The 19,704-nt window shown below is 40.8% G+C and overlaps 1 protein-coding gene across 4 annotated transcripts in view; it reads right to left on the bottom strand.

Annotated features, from left to right (window-relative positions):
* Positions 1-19,704, bottom strand: part of ASZ1 (ankyrin repeat, SAM and basic leucine zipper domain containing 1) — a 323,240-nt gene that overhangs the window by 82,139 nt on the left and 221,397 nt on the right. For all 4 annotated transcript variants that reach the window (XM_056573848.1, XM_056573849.1, XM_056573846.1 and 1 more), the window contains exon 11: positions 16,933-17,035. In XM_056573848.1, the coding sequence (XP_056429823.1) occupies positions 16,933-17,035 (103 nt within the window). The remainder of the gene's footprint in view (positions 1-16,932; positions 17,036-19,704) is intronic.

Below are 19,704 nucleotides of genomic sequence, written 5' to 3'. Positions count from 1 at the left end.
GCATACGCCTGCGTTAGAGGCTTGGAAATGTCGGTGGCACCCAGGAGCAACTCCATCTCATTAACAGCGGGAGCCACATCCAGGGAGCCAAACTACGCAGAAACCGCATGTCTCAACTGGAGATACCGAAAGTAGGCATCCCGAGCGACATTGAACCGGCTTTGCATATCCACAAATGAAGGAAAGACACACTTCTCCCCAAACAAGTGCATAGCAAACTTGACTCCATGGGAGCTCCAAAACCTAGCAAGTGTTATGATTTTTAGAAGACTAGGAGGAAAAAACAAAAGTGCAAGTGAGACCTCAAGGGGTACAAATGTTTTCATATGACGTGGTAGCAGAAAGTTAAACAGATTTATCAATTACTTGTATTTAAAAATCTTAATCCTTCCAGTACTTATCAGATACTGTATACTACTGAGAAAGTTGTGCAGTTCTTTTATGTCTGACCACTGTGGTCTCTGAGATGTGTCAGGAACTGTCTTGGGCAGGAAAGGTTTGCTATGGGGGATTTCCTTCTACTCTGGACAGTTCCCGACACGGGCAGGTGTGTCCGCAGAGAGCACTGTGGTCAGACTGGAAAGAACCACGCAACTTTCTTTGTAGTATACTCCAGCTGAGGAGTAATGGAAGCAATTTACAAATATGTTTAACTTTCTTGCACTAGTTCATTTGAAAATGTGTGTTCCACAAGAGAATCCCTTTTCAGGATTCAATGAATACTGGGCTACCTGCTCAGGTACAGGCACAGATTGCATCCAAGATCCTTCTTTCTGTTTGTGCTGTTGTATGTTACACTCAACACAGGTCAAGGTTTTAAAATGTACCTGTCATTTCAGGTAACTTTTCAGGATAAAAGGTTAGGTATGGAAAAGTACTATTTCTGTCCATTATAATGACATGTATGGCAGATTTATGCTCTGCACTATAATTTTCAGTTATCCCCGAGCTAGTGAGTGGACTCTAGCCTCTATGATGACTCTCATACACTGGACACACCCAGATGAGGATCTCTGCTCCTCATCTCTTACAAGTACACCCTACACGGCAGCAATGAGAACATTAAAGAGCATTTCGGAGTAATGTAAGCTGTGAATCAAGCCCCAAGGTAAGATCTACAACAAAAAGCTCTTGTGTAAGCTTTTTGTAGCCTGTATTTGCTTGTGGCTCCCCTTAATCACTCCCTTTATCATTTCCCTCCTCAGACTTGTATAGACAACATTTAAACTGATCCCTCAGTGAGCTGATCATTAACTATGAAATTAGCTCAACTTCATCTTATCTTTGCATTTTGTTGTTATTTCACAGTGAATGAAGGTTTAGGTGAGATAAAAAAAAAAAAAACATTAAATATTACTCAACTAACAAATCATATAACATTTAAAAAAAAAAAAAAAAAAAACAGAAATCAATGTGATAATCATTGGTAGCCACTGCAGATTAAAGGGGTATTCCAGGCAAAACCTTTTTTTTTATATATATCAACTGGCTCCGGAAAGTTAAACAGATTTGTAAATTACTTCTATTAAAAAATCTTAATTCTTCCAATAGTTATTAGCTTCTGAAGTTTTCTGTCTAACTGCTCAATGATGATGTCAAGTCCCGGGAGCTGTGCATGATGGGAGAATATCCCGATAGGAACTGCACAGCTCAGAGAGCAGTGAGACAGAAAACAACAACTCAACTTCAGAAGCTAATAACTATTGGAAGGATTAAGATTTTTTAATAGAAGTAATTTACAAATCTGTTTAACTTTCCGGAGCCAGTTGATATATAAAAAAAAGTTTTGGCCTGGAATACCCCTTTAAGTAATTTAACTTTTATCCTGAAGCATAAATATTATTCAAAGCTTATAATGCCTCACATTTTTTTGTAAAAAAAAAAATATTGCATTTTTTCAAGCTTCCTCTGCAGCACTGAGATAAAGCAGACATTTAAACAGAATGTAAAAAAAAGTGAGAGAAATATTAAATCTATAATATTTATATGACTAACAAACTTGTAATTCAAATCACAAAATTGTTCCTTCAATGCTAGCCATATTTTGGCAGAAAAAGTTATGAGTGTATTGTATTTAGTCTACAATATATGAGGAGCAGAGGGGATCAGGAAGTTGGATTAGATAAGAAACCTGGCAGGTGCTAAAATCCACAAAACAGATTCTCACATTGATTGGCTTAGAATGCCGGCCTTGAGCTCCAGGCAATGTATCAGAAGCAAGGCAATGGTTATATTACACAGCTGCAGCCCTGCCCTAACTACAGGTGATCAGAAGAACTTGATCACAGTTTAACCCTTTAAAAGCCATGGCAGAGACTGAGAAGGTAACCCCGTGATTGAGTCAGGAAACCTCGCTAACAAGTAACATAGGGAAAACAGCCCAGGGTCAACTGTTGGGCCCCAGGGTTGTCTGCCTATATTTCTGCTGTCCCAATAAAAATAAGTCACGGAATATCACACATATGAAGTAGGTGGTACTAGTTTCTGGTGAACTCATGGTCTGAACCTAAGTGTGTCCTAAAGAAAGAAAAGCAAGCTTTTCAAGGCCAGAAAGGTATTACTGAATGTGGCTCTATACACTCCGATTTTTCTCAGTACTTTTATTATTGAAAGGATTATTGGCTGCAGTGGGATCAGAATGTAATCGCGGGATTATATTCTTATTTAGTTTGAGAGAACGGCAAAGTATTGCAATTGAAATATCCATATGCAATGTACATACAGTGATCCATCAACTTACAATGGCCTCCCCATACAATAGTTTCAACATACAATGGTCTTTTCTGGACCATTGTAACTTGAAACCAGACTCAACATACAATGCTACAGACAGTCCAAATCTGCAAAACATGTCAATGGCTGGAAGAACCGACCAATCAGAATGGGCATTCACTGGTAAAACACCTGTATTACTGAATTGCATGCACTGACTAGCTGTCTGGTAGCGTCCCCTACAGTACAGGGAGGTACTACATGTTCTGTACTATTCTTTACCTGTGCCAGGGATAGCTGCTCCAGGTGGGGACAGCTCCATTTTCATTTTTTTCAGACACTGTGTGGACTGTACAGGACCCTGAAGAAGCTCCTGTCCTCCTGTCTTTTTTATTTAATAGTCAAACCATGAAACTTTTATTGAAGCACAGGGACACAATATATAAGTATAACTTCCAAAATGTGAACATAAATGGTCCAAGGACCGAATAAACCGTAAACAGAATGCAGTGGTACACTTTATAAAATGATGTAGTATGCAAAGCCCCCAAAAAGCCATGTAAAGCACCACTTAAAATAAAGACAAAAAAGACAATAAGACATGTAAATATATACCGTATTTATCAGGGTATACCACGCACCCTAATTTTACCAAGGATATTTGGGTAAAAAAAGTTTTTTACCCAAATATCCTTGGCGAAAATGAGGGTGTGTGTGTGTGTGTGTGTGTGTGTGTGTGTGTGTGTATGCGTATACCCCGATACACTGTTTCTGACCCCGCAGAAGCCCCCAGGAAAGGCTGGGGGAGAAAGGCAGTCGCTGCCCGCTTCTCTCCCCCTGCCTTTCCTGGGGTCTAGAGCCCTGCTGCCGCCGCTTCTCTCCCGCTGGCTATCTGCGTCGCTGCCCATTCTCTCCCCCTGGCTATCGGTGCCGCTGTCCGTTCTGTCCTCCTGGCTATCGGTGCCGCTGCCCGTTCTGTCCTCCTGGCTATCGGTGCCGCTGCCCATTCTCTCACCCTGGCTATCGGTGCCGCTGCCCCATTGCCGGCGCCGATAGCCAGGGGGAGAGAAGTGGCGCTGGCAATGGGGCAGCGGCGCCAATAGCCAGGGGGAGAGAAGGGGCAGCGGCACCCATTGCCTCCCCCATCCCCGGTTGTATAATTACCTATTGCCGGGGCACTGATAGCCAGGGGGAGAGAACGGGCAGCAGCACTGATAGCCAGGGGGAGAGAACGGGCAGTGGCACCGATAGCCAGGGGGAGAGAAGGGCCGGCAGCAGGGCTATAGACCCCAGGACAGGCAGGGGCAGAGAAGCCGGCAGCGATGGCAGGTCTCTGCACCTGCAAAGCCGCTGCAGTTCATTGATTTAAAGCACCCGCTTTAAATAATTGAACTGCAGCGGCTTATCGGCATATAACACGCAGATAGACTTTAGGCTAAAAATGTTAGCATAAAAAGTGCGTGTTATACGCCGATAAATACGGTATACATACTGGCTGCTCCCAACATAAAATAAAGAAAAACTGCCTCTTAGTAAAGGGAGTCTTTATAACTTTATGTGAGGACATGCTTTATTTGTATTGGTTATATACTTTAACCCCTTAAGGACTAAGGTTTTTCTGTTTTTGCACTTTAGTATTTTCCTCCTTACCTTTATAAAAATCATAGTTCTTTCAATTTTGCACCTAAAAATTTATAAGATGGCTTATTTTTTTGTGCTACCAATTCTACTTTGTAATGACATCAGTCGATTTACCCAAAAATCTACGGCAAAACAGAAAAAAAAAAGTTGTGCGACAAAATTTAAGAAAAAAAATAACTTTTTTAATTTGAGGGCTTCCGTTTCTACGCAGTACATTTTTCAGTACAAATGACACCTTCTCTTTCTGTAGGTCTATACAATTAGAATGATACCCTACTTATATAGGTTTGATTTTGTTGTACTTCTGGAAAATTGCAGGAATATTTATACGTTTAAAATTGTCATCTTCTGACCTCTAACTTTTTATTTTTCCGGGTGCCGGGCAGTATGAGGACTCCTATTTTGTGCCATGATCTGACGTTTTTAGCAGAACCATTTTTGTATTGATCAGACTTTTTGATCGCTTTTTATAAATTTTTTCATGATATAAAAAGTTACCAAAAATACGCTATTTGGAATTTTGGAATTTTTTTCGCACATGGAAATACCACGTTTATTTTTATTGACACTTTTTTTTTAGTTTTTTTTTATGGGAAAAGGTGGGGTGATTAAAACTTATTCGGGAAGGGGTTAAATGATCTTTATTAGCTTTTATTATTATTTTTTTTCTATTTTTTTTTGCAATGTTATAGCCCCAATAGGGGGCTATAACACTGCACACACTGATTTTTTTTACATTGATCATTGTTATCCCATAGGATAACATTGATCAATGATTCTGCCGCTTGACTGCTCATGCCTGGATCTCAGGCAGGGAGCAGTCATTCGGTGATTGGACACGCAGGAGGGAGGTAGGCATCCTCCTGGTGTCCTCCAGCTGTTCCGGACACCGCGATTTCGCCGTGGCTGTCCCGAACAGCACACTGAGCTAACCGGTAGTAGTTCACTTTCACTTTAGATGTGGCGATCAACTTTGAACGCCACGTCTAAAGGGTTAATAGCGTGCGGCACTGTGATCAGTGCCGCGTGCTATTAGCCACAGGCCCTGTGTCCTTAAGAGGTTAATCCTCACTTTTTCCTATTTTTTTTAATGACATTTTGGGGGCTTCAAAACCAATTACCAGGTTTCCATAGAATTATGGTCAACATACAATGGTCGTTCTGGAACTGATTAATATTGTAACTTGAGGGACCACTGTATTTCATTGAAGGCTGTGTGTTCTCTTATACATCAGCTGAGTAGTATCCAAAAATTAAGATTTAATTACCATTTATATTGGTCAGGGATTGTTTTTTCATTAAAAAAGTTAGTAGGATCACTTCATTAGAATATATTTTATAATATGTCCAGATGTCTTACAATGACTTGACAGGGTTTTCTCATTGTTGTCTGTCTGGCCTAACAAGATCTTAATCACGTTTGGAGCTGTAGGTAATCGGACACGAATATGGAAGTTGCTAAATTTTCACCTGTGTGAAGTTGGCACCCCATGTTCGCAAAAGATTAATATAAATACACCATTCGTTTGTGCTTTGTTTGTGCCGCAAAAACGAGCGTTTGTGCAGTCTTTGTTCCCGAGATATTGCACGTTGGATTTTTATGAAGCCCTGCCCACTTTCCACCCCATGTTCTTTAATTTTAAAAACAAATATACCATTCGTTTGTGCCGCAAAAATGAATGTTTGCGCCGCTTTGGTTTCAGAGATATTGTGCGCTCGATTTGCTGAAACCCTGCCCACTTTCCACCCCATGTTGTTAAAATTCAAAAACCAATACACCATGCGTTTGTGCTGGTTTCAGCGGGAAAAAAAAACAAAAACATGTGTGTGCCATTTTGGTTTCCGAAATATTGCACGCTAGATTTGCTGGGAAAAAACACGCTATTTGTTAGTGCCAAAAATCACTGTAATTGACGCATGGATAAGAGGAAAGAAAAAGAATTGAAAAACACTGATTTGGTTTCCTAAATATTGCGCGCACAATTTGCTGAACTGCGCCCACTTTTTACCCCATGTTCTTAAATTTTTAAAACAAATACACCATTCTTTTGTGCTGCAAAAATGTATATTTGTGCCGGTTTGGTTTCTGCGATATGGCGCGTGCACTATATTTGCTGAAACCCCATCCACTTTCCACCAAATGTTTTTAAATTTTAAAAACAAATACACCATTCATTTGTGCTACATTTATTCTGGTCTGTGCTGCAAAAATTAACATTTGCACCACTTTGGTTTCCAAACCCCACCCACTTTCCACCCCACGTTAAATTTTTAAAACAAATACACCATTCGTTTGTGCTGCTCATTTGTGCTTGTTTGTGCCACAAAAATAAACGTCTGTGCCGCTTTGGTTTCTGAAATATTGCATGCTAGATTTGCTGAAAAAAAAATACACCTAGTTTGTGCCGCAAATCCCTAACTGATGCATGGATAAAAGGAGAGAAAAAGAATTTAAAAACACAGGCTAGCCATAGCAATTTTATAATAAGAAAAATGTATAAATTGTTACTTACAAGACCCCATACTTCATTTAGATGTCCTGCCCTATGCTGGGACCACACCACACACTAAGCACCTTGGGGAAAGCCTAAGTAAATGTATGCTATAGACTACATAGATGATCTGGATTTTCTTTCTTTTAATAAAATGGAAAGAGCAAGGGCTGTGGGGAGTGTCTTGTTTTTGTTTTTTTAATACATTTTTTTTTCTAATGTGTCATGTTTTTTTGTTAAACTGAATTTTCAGGCTTTTTATTGGAAGCAGTCTTATAGACAGAATCCATTACTAAGCGGTAGCCCCCAAAACAGCTAGCGCTAACCCCCAAATATTACCCCGTAGCCACCGCCACAAGAGCCAGTACCAACATGCTTGAGCGTCAAAAATGGTGCTCCTGGGCCTAGGCGGTAACAGGCTGGCGTTATTTAGCCTGGGGAGGGCCAGTAACAATGTTCCTCACCCACCCTTGTAACGTCAGGCTGTTGCTGCTTGGTTGGTATCTGGCTGAGAATGAAATGTGAAATATTTATATTTTTTTAATAAATAAACATGTACATAATGCTCCAGCCCAAGCAGGGAGCCTCAGTTGTTGGAAAACTATAACTCCCAGGGAGTTGTAGTTTGGCAACAGCTGGAGGCTCCCTGTCTGGGAAGTTAACTCTTTCCTTGCTGGGCTGGAGCATAGCACTCAACTCAGCAAGGGGTTAAGTGAACCAGCAATGTGTATACTGTATACACATTGCAGGTTCACTGTAAATTCTCACTGGGCAGTAGATATACAACATATCTACTGCTCAGCATCGGCTGTGCTCACGGCCGCACTTCTCCGCTCCTCGGCACTATACTCTTCTGTAATGTGAAGTTCTCTTGAACCATCTGGCCAATCACCGCTCTGAGCTGCAAATATGAATCGGTGATGTGAAGAGAACTTCACATAACATAAGAATACAGTGCTGGGCAGGGGAATGGAGAACTGCGGACGTGCCGCCGGATTCTGTAGATTATACAGGAGGATCGCAAAGGGTGTCAGGAGTGACACCTGCTGCGATCTGTCTATTAGTACAGGTACTACAGCTAGTAGTAGTAGTAGTAACTAAACAATGTATACAATAAAAAGAAAAAAAATTATATATGACAAAATACATTAATAAAAAGTTTTACAAATTAAAATTTTTTTTACAATTACATCCATTTTTAACCCCTCAAGGACTCAGCCAATTTTCACCTTAAGGACCTGGACATTTTTTGCACATCTGACCACTGTCACTTTAAGCATTAATAACTCTGGGATGCTTTTACTTTTCATTCTGATTCAAAGACTGTTTTTTCGTGACATATTCTACTTCATGTTAGTTGTAAATTTTTGTCGAAACTTGCATAATTTCTTGGTGAAAAATTCAAAAATTTGATGAAAAAATAAAAAATGTTGCATTTGTCTAACTTTGAAGCTCTTTGCTTGTAAGGAAAAAAAGACATTCCAAATAAATTATATTTTGATTCACACATACAATATGTCTACTTTATGTTTGCATCATGTTTTTACTTTTGGAAGACATCAGAGGGCTTCAAAGTTCAGCAGCAATTTTCCACAAAATTTTCTAAATCAAAATTTTTCAGGGACCAGTTCAGTTTTGAAGTGGATTTGAAGGGCCTTCATATTAGAAATACCCCACAAATGACCCCATTATAAAAACTGCACCCCTCATAGTATCCACAATGACATTCAGTAAGTGTGTTAACCCTTTAGAAGTTTCACAGGAATAGCAGCAAAGTGAAGGAGAAAATTCAAAATCTTCATTTTTTACACTCGCATGTTCTTGTAGACCCAGTTTTTGAATTTTTACAAGGGGTAGGAGGAGAAAAAGTCCCCCAAAATATGTAACCCAATACCTCATATGTATGTCAAGTGTTCTGCGGGTGCAGTAGAGGGCCCAGAAGGGAAGGAGCAACAATAGGATTTTGGAGAGTGAATTTTGCTGAAATGGTTTTTGGGGGGCATGTCTCATTTAGGAAGCCCCTATGGTGCCAGAACAGCAGAAAAACCCCACATGGCATATCATTTTGGAAACTACATCCCTCAAGGCACGTGACAAGGGGTCCAGTGAGCCTTAACACCCCACAGGTGTTTGACGACTTTTCGTTAAAGTCAGATGTGCAAATGAAAAAAAAAATATTTTCACTAAAATGCTGTTTTTTCTCCAAATTTTAAATTTTTACAAAAGAAATTAGGAGAAAATGACCCCAAATTTGTAGCCCCATTTCTTCTGACTATGGAAATAACCCATGTGTGGACGTCAAGTGCTCTGCTGGCGCACTACAATGCTCAGAAGAGGAGCGCCATTGAGCTTTTGGAGAGAGAATTTGTTTGGAATGGAAGTCAGGGGCCATGTGCGTTTACAAAGCCCCCCGTGGTACCAGAACAGTGGACCACCCCATATGTGACCCCATTTTGGAAAATACACCCCTCACAGACTTTAATAAGGGGTGCAGTGAGTATTTACACCCCACTTTCACAGACCACTGTTCCGAAAATCTGTCAGACACCTGTGGGGCATAAATGCTCACTGTACCCCTAATTACAGTACATGAGGGGTGTAATTTCCAAAATGGGGTCACGTGGGTGGGGGGGTTCCATTGTTCTGGCACGAAGGGGGCTTTGTAAACACCCGTGGCCTTCAATTCCGGACAAAATTTCTCTTCAAAAGCCCAATGGCGCTCCTTCTCTTCTGAGCATTGTAGCGCACTTGCAGAGCACTTTACATCCACATATGGGGTATTTATATACTCAGAAGAAATGGGGTTACAAATTTTGGGGGGCTTTTTTTCCTATTTTCCCTTGTGGAAATGAAAAATTAAGGTAACAACAGCATTTTAGTGAAAAAAAAATAATTTTCTTCAATTTCCCCTCCAACTTTAATGAAAATTCTTCAAACACCTGTGGGTTGTTAAGGCTCACTATACCCCATGTTACATTCCATGAGGGGTGTAGTTTCCAAAATTTGGGTTGTTATTCACATTTATTTTTTGCGTTTATGTCAGAACCGCTGTAAAATCAACAACCCCTGTGCAAATCACCAATTTAGGCTCTCACTCCTGAGCCTTGCTGTGCGTCCGCAGAGCATTTTACGCCCCACATATGGGGAATTTCCGTGCTCAGGAGAAATTGCGTTATAAATTTTGTGGGTCTTTTTTTCCCTTTTACCCCTTGTGAAAATAAAAAGTATGGGGCAACACCAGCATGTTAGTGTAAAATGTTTTATTTTTTTACACTAACAGGCTGGTGTAGCCCCCAACTTTTCCTTTTCATAAGGGGTAAAAGGGGAAAAAGCCCCTCAATTTGTAGTGCAATTTCTACTGAGCATGGAAATACCACATATGTAGCCCTAAACTGTTTCCTTGAAATACGACAGGGCTCCGAAGTGAGAGAACCATGTGCATTTGAGGACTAAATTAGGGATTGCATAGGGGTGGACATTGGTAATCACTGGAGTAGACTACCCCTAACAGGGTGCCTCCAGCTGTTGCTAATCTCCCAGCATGCCTGGACAGTCAGTGGCTGTCCGGAAGTGCTGGGAGTTGTTTTGCAACAGCTTGAGGCTCCGTTTTGGAAACACTGCCGTACCATACTTTTTTCAAATTTTATTGAGGGGGGACAGTGTAAGGGTGTGTATATGTAGTGTTTTACCCTTTATTATGTGTTAGTGTAGTGTTTTTAGGGTATATTCGCACTGGCAGGTGTTTACAGTGAGTTTCCAGCTAGGAGTTTGCGCTGCGGCATAAAAATTTGCCGCAGCTAAACTTGAAGCAGAAAACTCACTGTAAACTCGCCCGTGTGAATGTACCCTGTACATTCACATCGGGGGCAAACCTCCAGCTGTTTCAAAACTACAACTCCCAGCATGCACTGACAGACCATGCATGCCGGGAGTAGTACTTTTGCAACAGCTGGAGACACACGGGTTGGAAAACCTTCAGTTAGGTTCTGTTTCCTAACTCAGTATTTTCCAACCAGTGTACCTCCAGCTGTTGCAAAACTACAACTCCCAGCATGTACTGATCGCCAAAAGGCATGCTGGGAGATGTAGGTATGCAACAGCTGGAGGTACACAACTACAACTCCCATCATGCCTAGACAGCTGTTTGGGCATGCTGGGATTTGCAGTTTTGCAACATCTGGAGGGCTACAGTTTAGAGACCACTGCACAGTGATCTCCAAACCTGGGTCACCATAGACACGTATGACCCGGAATCGGCGCAAATCGCCGGTGTGAATTCACCGGCGATCGCCGACATGGGGGGGGGGGGTGTCTCAGGACCCCTTGGGCATTTGCATGGGATTCCTGCTGAACAATTGCACGGGATGCCTGCCGCGTCATGCGGGGATGAAACGCCCCTTTTCCTGTACATTGCCACGGCCCCATACAGAAGATCGCGGGGGCCCCAGCGCTCGGGACGCCCCCCCCGCGATCTAAAACTTATCTAGGGGATACAGTTCAGAGCACTACAGATCTCCTTTAAGGACCTTTAGGGGATAATATTGCCTGCTACATTTTTATGTCCCTGACTGCTTACATAAATTGGTCCCTGATTGAAAATTTATAAAAATTTTGTCCCCAAAAATATAAATTCAGTTCCCAACAATTTTTTCCATACCTACTGTCTTTTTTCTTAAATGGTAACCTACAAAATGTGATTAAAAAAAAAAAAAAAAAGCTAACCATCTCTTTTTTTGGATCGCAAAAGTCCAAAAAAAGAATAAAAACCGCCCCCAAAGACACCATAGTTAAAAAAAACCCCATGGTGTTTTTCGAGACTTCTATGGGAGAAAAACTGCAAGATTTTCCCGAAAAAACGCCAAAGTCTCAAGAGGTCGTTTTTGAAAAACTGCCAGGGAGCCCAAAATAGCTGAAAAACGCAAAAAGAATAAAAAAAAAAAAAAAAAAAAAACGCCACACTGAAAAACACCAAGTGGATATGGCATTTTGCAGTTAGTTCCCTATTGAATTGCAGCTGACATCTGGCCGCAGCATTAAAATAAATAAATAAAAAACACTACCATGCAGAAGAATGAGCATTTTTACTGGCAAAACTTAGCCTAATAGTGTTGCAGATATCTACCAAGACGGTTTAGCACATTATTAGTTAAAATAAGTAAGTATACCTTATTTACCCTGGAGTCTCTCAGCTAGTAGACAAATTGTTAAAGATAACACCAGGATTTAACAACTTATCCCCTTATCCCTCAGTCCAAACACTGGGGCCCCCCCACGATCTCCCCAACGGTGCCCCGGTCCTCAGCCTGAATGGGGCATGTCAACCACAGCACAAAGCGACGGCCAACTTGGCCATCCATGCAGCTCTATGGGAGAGCCGGAGTGCTGCTTTCGGCAATCTCAGGCTCTGCCATAGAACTGCATGGAGGGGGCTTGTCGGCCGTAGCTTCGTGCTGTGGTCGAAAAGGCTTGTTTCATGCAGGGAACTGGGACTCCATGCAGCGGTCTGATTTATCCCCTATCCTTAGGATAGGGGATAAGTTGGTACATCCCGGAGTTCTTGTTTAAGCATACATTTGCTTAGGCCTTTCCACAAGGTACAGTGTGTGGCGCTTAAAATGTCCAGCATAGGGGAGGGGCATCACAAGCAGGAAATCTAAATGAAGTATGGGGTCTAGTAAGGAACAATTTATACATTTTTCTTCTTATTAAATTGCTATGGCTAGCTGGTGTTTTTCAATAATTTTTCTCTCCTTTTATCCATGCATCAGTTACAGTGATTCGCGGCACAAACTCGGCACAAACTCAGCACTAAGCACTGATACCCCCCGCATCGATCCCTCTCCCTCCATTGTAATGTTTGTATTGTGAGTATTTTGCATTAAAGAAGAACTCTTGAACAAAGATTGGTGAGTTTGCCGACTTTTTCCTTATCTACTTGCTTGAAGGTATCTACTGCTTATACGAGTCAGAGCACCACCACAGTTCAGATATTCATCCTCCTCACAGATCTCCCACCATCAGTCCTACGTTTCCCCAGTCTCAGCTGTGCCGGACATTACTTGTCTTTTCTACATCTTTTTTTTAAATATTTACACATTGCATATGCCAACTCCCTGCTGATATGCCTATCTGGTGGTATGATTTTTATTGACCATAGACTCTGAACCTCAAAAATGAAACTGACCTCAGGCATGCAATACACTATCAAAAAGGTCAAACTTGTTTCGTTTTACAGAGGTCTTCCCAACTTGATAAGGTAGCAGTGACTAATGCTGTCTGAAGGGAAGATTAGTTGGCCCCATACTATGTGTAGAAGCAATTATATGGTACTATCATGCCAAGCAGAAAGTTTGCTTGCTGGAAACTTGCAAGACTACGTAGGTATGAGGTTTCTTTGTCACTTTTGACTACCAGAACATCCTTCATGGCCCTCATTTACTAAGATTGTAGGGATTTTACTAGTGTGAAATGTTGTTTCCGACTTGCAGGATTCTCCTCTATTTACTATGGGGATTCACAGGTTTACAAGTCGGTGAAAAAAAAAAAAAAAAAGTTCTGACCAGCTATTTCTAGGTAGAAATTTCCAGCCATTTATTCACATGATTTTCTGTTAATTTAATAGTAAATAGGTCGGGTTGTGAAACAACGCCCCTTTTTTGCTGACCACGCCCCTTTGTGACAGACCACACCCCCTTTCAGCTTTTCACAAGGCCACACACTGACGCAGACACTATGCACCTGAAAAACTTTGAATAACCTGACAAAAACTAGTTGGTTTTAGCTTGAATAAATGTGGCCCCATGTGGCAATTCCACACACAGGTGGAACCAACTCACTGATGCGAACCAGGATGGAAGAAGACCTTTTCCAAATGGGCAGCCCATGCCTTAATACCAGAAGTGCCTTTATTGGGGAGACACATGGCTCATAAACACACATGGTTGATACCATAATATGTAAAAATCGGACAGTAGAGAGACCAATGAAAAACCCTGAACATAGTGAACTAAAGACACTCAACCCATCAACTCACCACAGGCACACTGTTCCATCCAAAAGATGATCAAGGCATCTTAATAAAACCTGTGGCAACAGGTTCTCTAGGTAAGGTAAGCAGAGGTAGTTTTCCATTTAGGACCCTTGTAGTCTAACTCTAGGTCCAAAGGACAGGAAACAAAAGAGGATCTTTCATTTGTTTCCAGGTCCATGGGGGTGGAGCCACTCTGCCGGTGTTGTCATGTTTAGGGGGGAAACCCCTATAATTATGCATTACACTATTTAAAAGTAACAGACTTCACACAGGTCAAAACAAATATTAAAGGGGTTGTCATATTAAAACCTTATCTCATCTCATATATGCAATACTGCAGCTTTTAAAGACTTACTGCAAACTTTCGAACCACTATGGCCTTCCCCAGCCCACAGGCTCAATAGACTTATATAGAGGCAGATGCTAGTGGAGATAGAAAAAGGCAAACTTCCCTGGGCTGAGGGCTGCACTACAGGACATAGACTGGGGGGAGGTATTGTCAAATACTGATACAGAAGGTAAATGGGACATCTTTAAATCAACTCTAAATAACTATACAGCTAAATATATACAAAAGGGGAACAAATATAAACTATTAAAACTAAATCCTACATGGCTGACAATTGATGTTAAAGAGCAACAAACAACAAAAAAATAGCCTTCAAAAAATACAAATCTGAGGGGTCAGCTATAACATTTAAACAGTACAAAGAGCTTAATAAAATCTGTAAAAATGTAATAAAAACAGCAAAGATTCAAAATGAGAGACAGGTGGCCAAAGAAAGCAAAACTAATCCTAAATATTTTTTTTAGATATCTAAATGCAAAAAAAACAAGGACAGAGCATGTAGGACCCCTTAATAATGATAATGGGGAGGTTGTCACGGGCGATCTAGAGAAAGCAGAGCTACTGAATGGGTTCTTTAGTTCTGTATATACTATGGAAGAAGGAGCTGACATTGGCCAGGTCAGTGCTGGTAACACATCATGTAATGTACTGAACTGGCTTAATGTAGAAATGGTACAAGGTAAGCTAAGTAATATAAATGTAAGCAAATCTTAGAGTTCTTAGAGAACCAAGTTCAGTAATATCTGTACCCCTGTACCCCATGATATTTAGAGATTCACTGGTGTCTGGTATTGTGACAAGGGACTGGCGCAAGGCGAATGTGGTGCCAATCTTCAAAAAGGGCTCTAGGTCTTCCCCAGGAAACTATAGACCGGTAAGTCTAACGTGCATTGTGGATAAATTGTTTGAAGGACTTATAAGGGATTACATACAGGAATACATAGGGGATAATTGTATCATAAGTGATAGCCAGCATGGGTTTACTAAGGATAGAAGTTGTCAAACCAATCTAATTTGCTTTTATGAAGAAGTGAGTAGAAGCCTTGACAGAGGAATGGCTGTGGATATAGTGTTTCTGGATTTTTCTAAAGAGTTTGATACTGTCCCTCATAGACGTCTGACAGGTAAGTTAAGGTCTTTGGGTTTGGAAACTTTAGTTTGTAACTGGATTGAACACTGGCTCATGGATCGTACCCAGAGAGTGGTGGTCAATGATTCGTACTCTGATTGGTCCCCGGTTATTAGTGGTGTACCCCAAGGATCAGTACTGGGCCAGCTGTTTAATTTATTTATCAATGTTATCGAGGATGGCATTAACAGCTCTGTTTCTATTAGGGATCGACCGATATCGTTTTTTTAGGGCCGATACCGATAATCGGTGGAGGTTAGGGCCGATAGCCGATAACTTATACCGATATTCCGGTATAAATTATCGGCTATTTATCCCCCTGCGACACCGCTGCATGTCCCGGCGAAAATGCAGCTAGCAAAGAAATTTGAGATTTTTCTTCCGTTTTAGCCACTTCCAAAAATAATCGCACTTCATAACTACCCCCCCATGCATGCACCTCTATGTGTGTGAAAATGCAGCTAGAAAAGGAATTAGCTTTTTTCTTCCGTTTTAGCCACTTCCAAAAATAATTGCACTTCGTAAACCCCCCCCCCCCCCCACCACCCTATGCGTGCACCTTTATGATATTGAATGTGCATTCTGCACTGCTATGACACTGGAAAGCCACACAAAACTAAAACAGAATACCAAAAAAGAGAAATACAAAACAGATGGTAGTAAAATGGTAGTAAATGAAAATATCACAGTTATATGCAACTTCAAAAGTCTGAGGTTTATCAGAATATTCTTTGTTGCCTTGCATGCAAGAGCATGAATTTAATATAAATAATATTAACAGGAGCATCTCTTAGCTTGTAAAAAGGGGTATTCCAAAGTAAAAAACTAAAATGTGAAAATTGATAGGGTCGTAGCAATAAATCCGGCTCCGGCTGGGGGACGGGCAAACCGGGCTCTCCCGTACCCCAGCCGGACCAGCGCTGAAATCCATTTACTTTAATGAGCCAACCGGAGTCAAACGATGACTCCGGTCGGCTCATTTTTTACCCGTATCGGGTTTTGTGACCGGACCTAAAACCGTATTATACTACGGTTTTAGGTCCCGTCAGGAAACTGCATACGGGTCAAAAATGAGCCGACCGGAGTCATCGTTTGACTCCGGTTGGCTCATTAAAGTAAATGGATTTCAGCGCTGGTCCGGCTGGGGTACGGGAGAGTCCCCAGCTGGATCCGGCATCCATAACGTAAAAACAGGGTGTGAGTGCAGCCTTATAAAGGTTTACCCATGGTTCCCATCAGGTCCCATTCAGAAAGGGAAAGAGAGACAGAGAGAGACAGAGAGAGAGAGAGAGAGAGAGAGAGAGAGAGAGAGAGAGAGAGAGAGAGCGCGCAATAAGGAGGGGTTCCAGCCCTCAGTACTTCAGAAGCATGGGAACACCTCTTTGTCAATAGGCACTAGACAGAATAACTTTTTTTTACATACATTACAGAAGCATTATTAGAAATATGAACGTTACTATGTGTATCCTCGCCCTAACAGCTATCTAATATTGTCAGCAGTTTGTAAAGTAAATTGCAGCTGATGAAAAGGATCAACCAAAACTACAAACAGGTTTATTCATCAGAACAATATACTTACCTTTTGAGGATTCAGAGGTATTTGACCGCTTACTGCTACCACTGCATGAGTTATAGCATTACACTGTCGATTCAGCTTTAGAAGAAACGCAAACAGCTCATCACTGTTATGGGGGGAAAAAAGAAAAAGAAAAGATTGTTAATAACAAGTACTAAAGGGGGGAAAAAACTATTACAAGATAGATGTTAGGGTTGTTCAGACAGCAATCTGTTATAGGAAAATAGAAGTGTACCTGCTTTTACTATATATCTAATGCTATGTATCTAATGCTTTTACTATATATCTAACACTATATATAAAATGCTTTTATTATGTATCTAAGGGTTTTCTATTGTACATAAATGCTTAAATTGTATTACAGCACGTATAATGGTGTGCACACCCAATTTGCTTAAAACAAAGACATTCCACAACTTGTACAAGGTCCACTCTCATTGGTAATAAAGTTTACATACCTCACAAGCTACAAGTGGACTCTAACCAATCAGGCAATGTTGGTGAAAAGATAAAAAGAACGGACATCCCTTTCTAGGGATGAGTCTCTTTACCTTTCTTAGAATGTAAGGATGCTCATCCTTGTACATAGATGTATTCGTAATAAACTACCTTAATAACTGGATACTTGAGTGTTGACTAAATCGTAGGAGAAGAGATAAGATAATTCTTTACACAATCTGCTTGCTATTAATACACAGAACCTGAAAGGCTGCCTGTAAGTCAAGAAATCTTACAATTCAAGGCAGGCTTTAAAGGGGTCATGCAGGATTTTAAAACTGCCACAGTCATTTAAAAAAGCTTTGTGACATGTAAAAAAAAAAAAAAAAAAAAAAAAAAAAAAAAAAAAAATTGCCACCGATCCTTAACCCCTTAAGGACTCAGCCCATTTTCACCTTAAAGCGTACCAGTCAGATCCCAAAATTTTTTTTTTTAAATATATCACTTAGTACATAATCCTGACCATGTACATCTAATTTTTATGTGTCTAGCACCTTTATTTAATTTTTTAATACACTTTTAATTTAGCTCACTAGTCTGAATTCCTCTCAAAGGGAGGGGTCGTGGCCTCACTGTGCATGTCTCCGCCCCCTCCCTCAGTCTGCTCACATCTCCCCTAGCATTAGCAAAACTACAACTCCCAGCTTGTCCTCACTGACAGTAGCGGGACACAAGCTGACAGTGGGAGGATTTTTCCTCCAGCTGTGAGCCCTGCGCTGTCAGCTGTCAATCAAGGAGGTGTGTCCATGAAAATGTACAGTTCAAAAGTTTGGACACACCTTCTCATTCAGAGTTTTCTTTATTTTCATGACTACGAAAACTGTAGATTTACATTGAAGGCATCAAAACTATGAATTAACACATGTGGAATTATATGCATAACAAAAAAGTGTGAAACAACTGAAAATATGTCATATTCTAGGTTCTTCAAAGTAGCCACCTTTTGCTTTGATTACTGCTTTGCACACAGTTTGCATTCTCTTGTTGAGATTCAAGAGGTAGTCACCTGAAATGGTTTTCACTTCACAGGTGTGCTGGTGTGGAGGAGGAGGTGTGATGGTGTGGGGGTGCTTTGCTGGTGACACTGTTGGGGATTTATTCAAAATTGAAGGCCTACTGAACCAGCATGACTACCACAGCATCTGGCAGCGGCATGCTATTCCATCCGGTTTGCGTTTAGTTGGACCATCATTTATTTTTCAACAGGAACACACCTCCAGGCTGTGTAAGGGCTATTTGACCAAGAAGAAGAGTGATGGGGTGCTGCGCCAGAAGACCTGGCCTCCACAGTCACCGGACCTGAACCCAATCGAGATGGTTTGGGGTGAGCTGGACCGCGGAGTGAAGGAAAAAAGGGCCAACAAGTGCTAAGCATCTCTGGGTACTCCTTCAAGACTGTTGGAAGACCTTTTCAGGTGACTATCTCTTGAGGCTCATCAAGAGAATGCCAAGAGTGTGCAAAGCAGTAATCAAAGCAAAAGGTGGCTAGAACTTAGAATGACACATTTTCACACTTTTTTGTTATGTATATAATTTCACATGTGTTATTTCATAGTTTTGTTGCCTTCAGTGTGAATCTACAATTTTTCATAGTCCTGAAAATAAAGAAAACTGAATGAGAAGGGGTGTCCAAACTTTTGGTCTGTACTGTAGGTGATGATGCATTGACATAGCAGGACTAGTATGTGTCCAAGCAGGCAAGGGGAGCAGTTTGACTGGCTTTTTCAGTATGAAATACTGAAAATGTTCTAATGAAAGCAATTGCAATACCTTTTGGTTTTGTATGCTTTACAACATATCAAGCCCATTTTAACCTTAAGGACCAGGCCAATTTTATTTTTGGGTTTTCGTTTTTTCCTCCTCGCCTTCTAAAATCCATAACGCCTTCTAAAATCCATCTTCAGACCCATATATAAGGGCTTGTTTTTTGCGTGACCAATTGTACTTTGTAATGAAACCTCTCATTTTACCTTAAAATGTACGGCGAACCCAAAAAACATTTCTTTTAGGGAGGATATTTAAATGAAAACAAAATTTTGCACATTTTGGAGGGTTTTGTTTTCACACTGTACACTTTACGGTAAAAATGATAACCATACGATTATGGTCAATACGATTAAAATGATAACCATGGTTCGATACTTTTATATTTTCGTACCGCTTAAAAAAAAATCTAAAACTTTTTGTACAAAATCAGTAATCTAAAATCGCCCTATTTTGACAACCTATTTCTTTTTCATTTTACCGTATATAGAGCGGTATGAGGGCTAATTTTTT

The sequence above is a fragment of the Hyla sarda genome, chromosome 4 (assembly GCF_029499605.1).
Source record: "Hyla sarda isolate aHylSar1 chromosome 4, aHylSar1.hap1, whole genome shotgun sequence".
NCBI classification, from domain to species: Eukaryota; Metazoa; Chordata; class Amphibia; order Anura; family Hylidae; genus Hyla; species Hyla sarda.
This window is presented reverse-complemented; position numbering and strand designations above follow the sequence as displayed.